General features: G+C 31.1%; 1 protein-coding gene across 1 annotated transcript in view; it reads right to left on the reverse strand.

Annotated features, from left to right (window-relative positions):
* The window catches only part of PolZ1 (DNA polymerase zeta catalytic subunit), a 160,590-nt gene that overhangs the window by 91,307 nt on the left and 56,242 nt on the right, over nucleotides 1–13,041 (reverse strand). The window contains exon 11 of the mRNA XM_085818620.1: nucleotides 9,630–9,689. Within this exon, the coding sequence (XP_085674746.1) occupies nucleotides 9,630–9,689 (60 nt within the window). The remainder of the gene's footprint in view (nucleotides 1–9,629; nucleotides 9,690–13,041) is intronic.

A 13,041-nucleotide genomic window follows, 5' to 3' on the forward strand; every position in this document is an offset into this window, starting at 1 on the left:
GAGAATTCTTCTTCAAACTTTTAACCTTTTGATGGTCATCAATGAGCCCAGCTCACATTTCAGTTATACATCACAATGGGTACAATCGAATACAGCTCATATGGCAAATTTACGATTGACAGATATTGTGCATATCTGAGAAGAAAAAACTGTTAATCTTGCAATCATCGAAATGTTAACATTAAAGATAATGGCAAGAAAGTGCCTCATATTGTGGCATTACATACATGGTACCTATACGAATATATATTTACAGAAACATTGTGCTGACATTCTTGAAAAAATTGCCAGAAAATATTCAATAAAAGCGGGAAGTTGCAGATGGCTAATGCACATGTTCCATATTATTTTAGATTTGGCTGCAATCAATACTTGGATGGTGTATAAAGAAGTTATGGAAAGCAAAATGCTTAACACAGACTTCTTTACTATAACCTTTGAATACAAATGTAACAGATCAGTTAGTGGAGAGTAATTAAAAGCAATTACAAAAAATAATATTGACTGCAGTATGTGGAAATGCAAATATCGCTTATTAGAACTTGATTAATTAAAAAAAAGTTGAACATGTCTTTTCGCTTAATGATAGCACTATATAATCTACACACATTTCATTTCAAATTAATGTAATTCATAAATTTCATTTTTCCTATATTAACAATGCATAATTTCACAAATATGTTCTCATGTGTTTAAGTGCAAATATCATTCACTTTTATTTAAAATGTTTTCTTGGATCTCATTACATATGCTCATAAAAATACTGTACCCAAATATATGACAGTTTAATGTTTGCTGGTGAAAAATAATTCTAAATTAAAAATATTGAATCATTATTTGAAAGAAATAAAATATGTTAACTATATTATATTGGTGATTTCAATTCAGCCCATTAAAATGATGGTTTTAGACGTTTTAGTAAAAGCAAAATCCCATCTTTCTAGAGCTAAGGAATAAGCCTTGAAATAATAAAGTATTATTTCAAAATATTAACTACTAATATTTTATTCTATCTCTAAAATAGTTTTTTATAACACAAAGACCAAATATTGGGCTATACACATAATAAATTCAAAATGCCAATTTCGAATTAGCTCCTACTGAGAAAGGATTTGCTCAATCTTGATTTTTAATACGGAATTAATAAATGCAAACTTGGCAAGGAAGGGGAAACATATAGATTTTGCACTTTTAAATCAATGAGCAAAAATAATAAATAATGAAAAATTTACTAATTCCTTCTTTCCTGACATGAAAATTATCTTCAATGCAAAATTTTAAACTTTACTTTTTGATCAATGAATATTAAACCACAAAGAGCACATCAGGGTTACTTGCCTAAAAAGAAGGATGTTTTTGAAGAAAAGTTTGTATGCAAAGTTAGCTAAAATTCACATTATATATATCACGTTGATTTGGTTGATAATAGCTATCTGCCTCCCAGAAATGCAAATCAGTTAGTGAGAGAGTATTTAAACTGAGGTTTCTGGATTGTGAGACAGAGCGTGTTTTTGCCTCTTGAGGTTTTGTCAGCTGATCAGACTGCAATTCTTTGGTTTTGCGTTATTCCTGCCGACATTTAATTGTTAACCCTTTGCGGCACAGTGTGTCCGGTCTGGAAACACCTAAAAATTTCCTTCTATATACACAGAAAAATTGAATGAAAAAGGATTTATAGGTTACTCTGAACCTTCTTTATTTATAGTAGATGGCAGCTCAACACAAACCAGTCCATATATTTTACCCATGTTTAGTTTTTTAAGACCCTCATTTTTCAAAGAAATCTTCAAGATTTTTTTTTTTTTAGGTTATAAAAGGAATTGTTTGAAAAGAAATTTCTATGTTATTTTTTTGGTTCTATATTAGTTTTAAATTTTTACCTTGAAATCTCGCCTAAAATCAAACGCAAACCCTAGGTGTGCCCAGACCGGGCTCACCGATAATCTAGGACAACTGAGAGTCTGTATTCTTTGTTTCTGCGCATCTCATCAGTCAGTTCATTGACAACAATGCTTATTTCAGCACTCTTTTCAAAGCTCTATTCAATCAGTGTGCCCTCTTTAGGCACACCCACAGAAATAAACGATAAGTGCTATCTTCACAAAATTTTACTTGTGTACTCCTCTAGGTCTAATTAAACTGCCTACCTTCTTTTTTAATCAAAACTCCAACTTTAAAAGGTAACGTGCCGAAAAGGGTTAACTGGTGAGAAGTTCTGTGCCAACTTAGAATTTAAAATCAATTGTGTAGGCCTTGACTATTACTTTTACATTATATCGCCACAAGTGGTGGTTGATCCTGTTAGCATGTGAAGTATGCTTATGTTAAAGTTTTGATTTCATAAAAAAGGTTATTTTAACCTTCTCGAGTCTCTGTCATTAACTTAAGATCAAGCAATAATTTACTCCAAGTCTATTAGGAATTTGAAACTAATTTATGCTGCCAAAGAAAGTTAAAAAATTTATAAATTTCTCAAACCACCTTTGAACTGTCATAAAAAAAAAAGCACTTTGTTCTTATGTAGCATAAATTTTACAAGCAGTCTGATAAACCTTTTTCTTTCTCTCTTTCCTTTTTTTTTTTTTTTTTTTTAAATAAAAGAGCATAATATCATCAAAATGAACTTCTGGACTCACCATTCTTAGAACTACAATGAAACAAAACTCAAAATACATGCTAGAACTACATAATGGAAGCAGTAAAGACCATATTTAAACATTTGCTTTGATTAAGGTCATTCCTTATCAACAGATAATGCACTTGAAAAATAACAGAACTTTCTGGATGACCCAATAGTATTAAATCTCAGATGAAACTATAACTGTAAAAAATCTGGCTTTTACATTTTAACTACACATTCAAATCTGAGGAACTCGTTACCTTATTAAGTTTGCTGGCAGATCACAAGTTAGCTTACCTTCACTCAACTATTCATTAATTCTCAATCAGCATTCAGAAAATATATGAAACTTTCATCATAAATTTTAAATACTGTAAATGAAGTTAGGTTATTCAGATTTTCGTCTATCTTGGAATAGTTTATTTCCTTGTGAAATATTATTTCGAGATGAATTCAATTTACAGTTTAAAAAGTAAACTATCCACATTCACATGGAAAAAAAAATAGCCATTATCACAAATTTCATTTCGGATACTTTAATATGTAAAGAGTCCAGAGTAAAATTCACGATAATGGTTATTTTTCATTTAATTAGTAATTAGCCCCACCAAAAACAGGCTCTTTTGTAAATGCTGTGAGATATAGAAAATACAGGATGCAGCAGAGAGAACTTCCAGTTTGGGAGGCCAATAAAATTCAAACCAAATAAGATATGAAAATTCTCTTTTTATTTTTGAAAGTACATGTAATAAAATTTTATATCAATGTATTTTTTTATTTTGAACAGAACATCATTTAAGTGGTGACCTGTATCACTTATGCACTGATTGAGTTCAAGGAATTTCACTCCTTGAATTGTCATTTTAAATGTAAACAAAATGGCAACTTTCTGTTGATGAAGGAGCATAATTGCATCCTTCAGAGTTTCCAAAGTTAGAGACTCGGTAGTAATTTTTTTATTTTTATTTTTTTTTTGTCGGGAACAGGATCCCTTCGACTAAGCACTAAGTAAATGCGAAAAGCATATCGCACTGATATTTGAATATCATTTTGCATAAGCTGTTTTACAACAAAAGTGCGATGTTCTCCTGATCAAGCTATGGTGTGTATATAATTCACTATTTGACAATATGTTTCGCATCACTGCATCTGCTCCCTTCCCATAGCTATGATCCTCCCAAATCGGGGAGCTCTTTTTGCCACACCCTGTATAAAGCATCAAGAATAGTTGCCTGCATAAGCATGGTAGATATACAGCTTTCAAAATTAATAATGGAATACAATGCAAACATATTATTTAATTAAATAATTTAGTACTTAAGTGCTATTATCTGAACTTCTTTGGGGAAGGCTTTGTTCCAAAAGAACTTTTTGGAGAATGAGCAGAACGTTTGCTAGTAAAAAAGCTGTTGAAACTCCTCAGGATAAGGAATAGAGAAGCTTCTTTTAGTCATAAACTAAATATTTTATTTTGTACTAAAATAATTTTACTAACTTTGAAAATTTAGACATTATCAGAAGTCACTCACAAAACATTTTCTCTATATTAAAGTATGTCTCACTGTTATGGATACATACAAAATAAAAACTCAGTTTTAAAACTGATAACAATGAATATCAATATGCTACATCCTCCCACTTTTCGTCTTGTACATCTAGATATTACAAGACAAAACTGATGTATTCCTTAAAAAGTGTGACCTAATGTAAAATGATAGTGATAAAATGTCATTTTAGTCAATGCTCATGAAGGTAGAGTACTTGAAAATTCAGTCTTTTGGACTACTTTGAGTGCGTATTATTTCAGGACTTGAAGTAATTCTATCACTGCATAATGTGAAGTTTGAAGGATGTAGTTTTGAATCATCACTGCTGAGTAGCAAATCTCCTTCTTTCCTTTGGTGGCATAACCTGGGCCCTGAGCTTCCAACTTTGTCCTGAAGGGTTAAATCTGATGATGTAATTTCCAAGGGATACAATTGCTGAAAGACAGATAATTTTTACATTTGCCTATTTCAATCAAGCTACTCGCTGTTTCTCATCGCATCCTGTAGCTAGTTCCAAAAGGCCAGTTAATTCTTCTGGAGCCATTAGATCCTAAAAGCACATCTCCTACTTGAACATTACTTTTTGCTTTAATGGTCAGATTTCTTAAAAGCTCAGAGAGATATTCTTTATGGAATCTCTTTCAAAAACAATCTTAAACACTTAAACTGCAAATATTGTATCCTTTTCTTCAAATGACTTCCAACAGCTGTATCAAAATAACTCTGTATTTCAGTTAATGATGCAGACTGCACTGTTCCTTAATCTTTGAATTGGATCTGGCTTATTATTTTTTGCAGACTGTTAGAGCAATTTTATAAAAGAAAGCTTAAACTTTCGATTATGTCAAAAAGAATTTCCGATTCTGGAGCTGTCAAAGGATCTACAAAGCGAAAGCATGTTTCGATGTCTATCAAACAAAAAGTGGAATTGCTGGAAAAAATGGATAAAGGCAGATCCTTTGTTTCTCTAACCATTCTGAAATCTGTTTATCAATTTCACGCTGCTCTGCGGGGGAAGGGGAAACGTTGCGGCGCGTAATGAACTGGAAGTTGATCTGTCAGCACTATCCTTATCTTCAGGGCAGATGTTTTTATTTTATTCGGCTTATAATATTTATTCCTTATTAAATGTAGTATTTCATCTCGATGTACTCTGATACTTGATAATGATTTAAATCAAATTCCTCGTCATTATCACGAACACACATCAAATAGTTTTCTGGTTGCAATTTTCTAGTTGAAAGAAATGTTTAATAAAGTAAACAAATAAATATTAAGCTTTTTTTTTTTGTAAATTTTGATATCTTTTAGATCATAATTGCTCTTTATTTCATAACTTACGGTTTCATATTTTTAATTGTATAATTTCTGCATACCATCTTACCAGATTTAAATTGATGATCTATAATCCGGAAAAACTGATAATCTGGAATCGCCAAAGTCCCGACGAGTCCGGATTAAAGACTTTTGACTGTAGCTTCTAACCTCCATAATTTACTAACTGATAAGTTATTTACTTGCAAAGCTATGACATTACAAATCAGGTCTTTACTTTTTCTCAGTTTGAGAGGTATTACATTTTCCCATCAAAATATTTCCTAAATGAGTATTTAATAAATACATACCACAGTTCAATTTCACAGACTGCTCTGCAAGAATAGAGCCAATTACATTGGTCCCTAACAACAAATTAATTCCTGATTCGGCAGTTTCAGATATGTTAAATAAACTCGTTTTTCTTTCAATTAATTCAAAACACAAGCATTAGTGACCCTAAGCACTGTGTTGCAAATTTTTTCTTCTGAAAATGCTTATATTTGAAAGGAGGATGTTTCCTTACTTAAAGGGCAAATCGACAAATTATAAACACCATGTTCATGTAAACCTTCACCATGTTGAATTATAACAGCCTTATCTGTTTCTCTCCCCCGAAACAAGTTATGTGTCATCTTTGATTTTTCACTGTGGCTTTAAGTTTAATATATTTATCGTAAATTTGCTAATATATGAATGATGAGATCCAGTGTCAAAGATGCATTTTAAAATTCCTTCTCTATTACTTTATTTAGTTTTACCATTTACAGTCATTAAATATACAGTTTCATTTCTACAGTCATTAGTTAATGCATCAGTCTGAACTGATTCACATTTTTCTTTACTTTCAAGCACTTCTGGCTTATGTTTTTTATTATTATTTTTATGGTGACACACACAAGACTGTTATAAGTTTTAGAGTTACAATAAGAACAAATATTTTTTATTTTACGAAATTTCACTAAATGGTTAATATGAAAACATATAAAGCAAGTCTTTTTCCCCATCAAAATTTACCTTTTAGCATCTAAATCATACTCCTAGAAGTAAAACAATCATCAGTAGGATGTGTTTTCTCACAAAAAAGGCAGCTGCAATTTCGCTTACATGAACTATCATACGAGGTGCTTATCAAAGCTGCTGCAGAAGGTGGTTCAACAGATGGTGTATCAACACACACTCTTTTCTTGCTAACTAAATTAGCACTAAAAAACTTGAAAGTGCAAGTTCAATCATTTTTTTTCATTTTTAACTTACTTAAAGCAGTATTCTTCTAATTCACTTGTTTCGCTTAAACTTCTTTTACTTTCCCAAACAAAGAGAATTTCTTCTAGCAAGCATGATTCCACTAGAGGGGTTACAAAATTATCATACTTTCCCTGTGCACTTCCCAGACTTTCTAGTACTCGTATTTTCCCTTTAAATTTATCATACAACGTCAATAAGTCTACCTTCACATGTTCAGAAACAGCATTTTTCATGACCATACCCAACAGATCTCGCATGCAAATTTGAACAAGTAAACCCTCTCATCTGAAACGTTTCCAGAGTTGACTGATGGCTTTTGGATAAGTCAACGGCCACAGCTGGAAAACTTTTGACTACTCTCACTGCTTTAGAATTTGCGATTATTATTTGAAGCAAATAGTGGAATTTATCCTCTTCAAAAATGCTCTCATCTTTATTAATCTTGAAAAATTGATTTCCAAAATTCAAATATTCTTTTGCATCACTAGTAAATTTCTTCAGTTCAATCTTCGGTAAATTTCTTTTTTTTAGAAATAGTTTCTTCAGATGATTTAACATTTGATACAGTTTTCTTGCTTGATAATTGTTCAATTCTGGGACATAATTCCAAAATTTATCACGATAAGTTTCAGCAGATACAAAATCTTCTTCAAATTCTTTTTCATTATCCTTGCTGTTTAAAATAGCTGTTGACATCTCTCTTTGGCATTCTTCTAAATGTGTAAGTTTACCATTTAGCTGAGACTCCAAAAATGAAATTATTTTCACATTCAGAACATCTTTAAGTAACTCATCTTCTATCTTGTTCACACATGGCGTAAACATTGCTCTCAACACTTTCTCTGCATTTTCAAGTGTGTCACCTCCATTACCTCTTATTAATTACTATCACTAGTTACCGAGATTATCCCACTTTGGGCACCAAAATATTTTATGTTGTTCATCTCGCAATGAAGGATAGCTCTGAAAAATAACACAATAAAGAGCATTTCCTTGACGCTATTGCAGTAACTCCTAAAATAAAGAGATAGTATGGCATGTAAGAAGACACAATTTAATAACATAGAAAACCTACATTAAACATGCAAACATTTTTCTGACTACATCTGGTTACTATGGAAATGACATCTTGTTGCTATACTCTAAAGATATTATACGCAACAGTTCATTGTGCAACATCAGTCTTTCACTTGTTGCAATTTAGCCAGTGGAATGATGCCACTCGCAGCACATGCATATAATGATTCTTTAGGCTACCAAGTTCAAGTACAGTCAAGAAATGTCACCATTTTCCCATTTTTTTGGGGTGTATTCCAAAAGCTTTTTGAAACAAATTGTGATGTTTTATGCCTTAAACAATTTTAAAACTAGTGGAACTGGCCAATAATGGATGAAATTACAGTAAAAATTCTTCAGTAACATAGAATTTTGATGCAAAATCTTTAAAGGGAACAATGAGGAGATACATTTGGTAGACAGCTGGTGCTGCCTGAGGTCTGAGAGATATCATGTCTCTAACCTTTGTTTAAGCAAAAATAATTCACTGTGTACTCGAGGAGATGAATAGCGGAAAAAAAAAAATTACAGAAAGATCTGGAACGAATATAAGCATTTTATTTTTTTAATACATCACATAATCCTTATTTCAAAATTAAAATTTTAACTTTAAATTGCTACAGTATATTGACTTTTTAGATGTTGATAATGTTTGCCAACTTACAATAATTATCAATACTTTGGAAATCTTTTTGTAAAAAATCACGAAAACAACCGACTTGCATATGATAAGTAACTTTTACTTTTCATCAGTAAAAATTGCCAAATTGCACCAAAAGGTGGTAGTGTTAATACAAAGTACCATGACATGTAATCAATATTCAACTCAAATTCATGTCATATTATTTTTATTTCTGAATACTGGGCAGTTAAGTACAAATCTACCAGACATACTAATTGGGTTATGTCTGAAAAAAAAAAAAAAAAGTTTCCTTATTGCAGAGTCAAGAAAAAAATACCATTGCAAACCACTGGGTTTTTAAAAAAAAAAAAAAAAAAAAAAAAAAAAAAAAAAAAAAAAAAACTGCCAATAGAAACTATAAAAAGGAAAGGAAAGATATGTGGGGTAAAAATGATGTGACGCTATTTGGAAAATTTCTTTATTCACAACAGTAAGTAATTTAACTATTCATGATCTAGCATTATAAAAAAATATTATATCATTACTTAAAAGAAAGTTGCCCAATGGCAAAAATAAATGCACTGACACTAATTTTCTGTTTTGCATTGACTCATATTGAAATACAAGAATAACATAAAGAAAAAAGTTATCTTGTAAATACTGTGTTTGAATGCCATTTAATATTTATTTATTATGTGCTCTACCATTAAGCACTACACGTAAATGGTAGGATGCTCAGTGAAGGACTTTTTAAGGGGGTAACTGGCTTGTATCCATGTTATACACGGGGAAACCACGAAATGGTCAGTGCATTTGCTGAGACTCAAAGCCCGTACCAAACTACCAATGTTCAGCGGCTTTAATCGCTCAATCACTGGTGAGCTCAATTTTATTTAAAACATATTTTCTTTATTTCAAATGATGATATTCTTCTGTAATTTATAGTGCATTCATTTTGTTTTGAAAACTAAATTAATTTATATAATTAACTTTTCCCCTGTTTTTTTACTACCTTTAGGATGATTGTGATTTTGAATTAATAATGGATGACATTCCTGGAATTACCCCAGTTAATGGTTATAATAACTATAATTAATATAGTTCACTGTATGTGACTTCAATAGTTTTAACAGTCAATTTTGAGTACAGTAGAAATTAAAAAATAAAACAAAAAATTATTATTCGAAGACACATTTAGAAAATAAATATTTATGCTACTTACATAGATCACACAATTGAGAAAATGATTGATGATACAGAGAGATTTGGGCATTTGCAGAATCTGTAAAGATAATACAATTCTACTTAAAATACCAAAAATAAAATAACATAATTATAACAGTTATCTTCATACAAAAACAGTAGAAACACTGCCTGAATAGTGAATTTATACAGCGAATTTTTCTGTATAGAAGAACAGCTACACATATCTCCATATAAAAATGGTAGAGAGACTGCATGAAGAATAAATTAATGCAATGAATTTTCCAGTGCAGTAGCATATTAAGCTGCATATCAATCTGTATTACAAAGCCTGGAAAAGGAAATGCCTCTCACAGCTTTGAAATTAATGTTGTAAAACATTTTGGGAAGAAGAAACAAAAAAAAAAAAAAAAAAGGCTGACTTAATGGAATATACCTCACAGGGTTACAATGTGAAAAATGTGCAGTAATTACAGTCCCTCTTGTTAAAATAAAAATAAAATAATAATAATAATAAAAAAAAAAAAAAAAAAAAATATACAGTCAAAAATCGTTAATTCGGACACCTTTAATCCGGAATGATCTATAATCCGGACCTCAAAGCTAAAAACTTTCTGCGCATGTGCCGAATTGACGCATGTGCATAGGCGTTTAAGCATGTGCGTAAGACCTTTACGACTGCTCATTTGCGTGTGCACAAGCGCAGAATATGTTTTCGCTGCACGTTTAATGTATAACGGACGGTATAAGCTAAAATTATCTAATTGTCTATTTCAGTTAATGTTGATGATTGCGTTCTTCCTTAATCTTCGAATTGAATCCGGCTTATTATTTTTTGCAGACTGTAAGAGCAAATTTATAAAAGTAAGCTTGAACTTTCGATTATGTCAAATAGAATTTCCGATGCTGGAGCTCCCAAAGGATCTAGGAAAACGAAAGTATGTTTCGATGTCCATCAAACAAAAAGTGGAATTGCTCCAAAAAAATGGATAAAGCCATATCCTTTGTTTATCTAACCATTCCGAAATCTCTTTATCAATTTCACGCTGCTCTGCAGGGGGGGGGGACGTGGCGACGCGCAATGAACTGGAAGTTGATCTGTCAACACTATCGTTATTTTCAGGTCAGATGTTTTTATTTTATTCGGCTTATAATTCCTTATTAAATGTAGTATTTCATCTGGATGTACTTCGTCTTTGATATGATTTAAATCAAATTCCTCGTCATTATAAATATCACGAATACAAATCAAATAGTTTTCTGGTTGCAATTTTCTAATTCTGGCTATGCATAATGTATGCTTTACGCATGTGCGCATTGAAAGAAATGTTTAATAAAGTAAGCAAATAAATATTAAGCTTTTTTTGTAAATTTTGATACCCTTTAGATCATAATTGCTCATTATTTTATAAATTACGGTTTCATATTTTTAATTTTATAATTTCTGCATGCCATCTTACCAGATTTAAACTGATGATCTATAATCCGGAAAAATCGATAATCCGGAATCACCGAAGTTCCGACGAGTCCGGATTAAAGACTTTTGACTGTACAATATTCTGATAAGAATTCAATGTGTTGATGAAAGGTTAAATAAAATTCACCACATAAATGGATGAATAAAAACAGTTAAAAACCTTAACACACCTAATAAAACAGAAGAAAACTTACTGATTTTATGTTGATCACTCGGATAAAATTCACAAGATAAATGCAAATATTAAAGACAGAAAAAGTTTCAGTTGTTGTAAGAATGCCAAAGATGTGGACATGGCAAATTCTTGGCCATCTTACTGCTAATGATATAATGCTTTGTATTTCCCAGACAGCAGAAAACCAGTAAGTTGCAACATACATCTTTCAAGTGGCAGAAGATTTGAATATACTGAGTGTAAAGGGGCATAAATGGGGGCGAGGAATGAAAAGGTATTATGCTAGAAGTGGTTGATTCAATGGGGTTGAAAATTATTAACACGGAAGTACTTATTATTTTTATGTTTGGATGCAAAAATGTACAAGAACATCTGTATGATGTCATAGAAATACTATTGCAGAATGTAAACAATCCCAATTAAATGGATAAAAATTAATGCAGTGGTTGTTGATTCTAAAATACTGGGGCAACTTAAAAATTCTTTCTCAGTGGATACAAGAATTGAACTTTGATAAGGAAACAGAATTAGCAGATATGGGTATCTGCAATGAAATTCAACTATTAATAGTTTCATATTTGGTAAGGATGAAGGATCAAATTGTAAGGAGGGACAAGATAAACTAGTTATAAGGCAGTTTTCCATAAAAAGTGGTTCCAGCGAAAGGAAACATGCCAACAATCTCCTGAAACTTTAAGTGAGCCTTTGATCTCCGCTCTTATGTAGAATTTACAATTCTACTTAACTTTTGTAAGAGCAAATATCATGTGCTCACTTAAAGTTTTAGGAGACTGCTCGCGTTTTTCCTTTGCTGAAATCACTTTTTATGGAATCTGCCATATAACTAGTTTTGCATAACTACCGTCCAGATTTTGCAGAGTACTTAAACTTCATTATATCTCTTTTTAGAAAATTTATATTTTATTTGCTACGTCATTCCAAAAATAACCTTTGAATAGGATGCGAATATTTGCACATCATACTGTATTTCCTAGATCTGAGCAATTTCATTTACTTCCAGATTTTTACCTTATGTCTATATAACCTGCATTTATTACATTCGTCTTCTTATTACTGATAGGAAAAATTAAAGTTGGAATACTGAAGTTCATATGTATGTTGAATAATGAGACGAAATCCGGCATTCTGTCATAATTGACTAATACTCTGAACAATAAAATTTTAAGAAAACACCAGTTTCATTCACGTGATACATTTTTCAAAAAGTCCAAGAAATCTATCACAAGTGTCAAATATATTTTTAAGTATTTAAATAACTCATAAGCTGAAGATAAACCAAGAGGAAATATATCGAGAATTCATTGGCATATACCAACAGCAAACAGAAAACTGTTTCAAAATGTTTGAAAGAGTACTGAGAGCACATTCTCTCAAAACGTTTGCGAAGAGGCAATGATATCACAAATACATAAATTTTATGGAGCACGACATTATTTAAAAATTTTTGCTCTGATATATGAAAATACTCATTAAATTATTAAATGTGGATATTTGTGTACATGTTTGTAAAGAAACAAATATATAAATTTTTAGGGAAATTTTGCATGTTTTCTATTTTAGTAATAATACTGTTAAGTTAGAAGAATTTTCTGTACTGAACACATGTGTCTACGAAATTCTTTGCAGAAAACGGATAGTTAATAATCATTTCGATACTTCACTAGAAATCAAGTGTTATAGATGAACAACTTAAAAATTAACCAGGAGTACATGCATAAATTATTTTGTTAACCAGTTAGGAACATTTACATAGGATAT

The sequence above is a fragment of the Stegodyphus dumicola genome, chromosome 6 (genome assembly GCF_044657685.1).
Source record: "Stegodyphus dumicola isolate Sdum_Otavi_A_Nest chromosome 6, ASM4465768v1".
Classification (NCBI taxonomy): Eukaryota; Metazoa; Arthropoda; class Arachnida; order Araneae; family Eresidae; genus Stegodyphus; species Stegodyphus dumicola.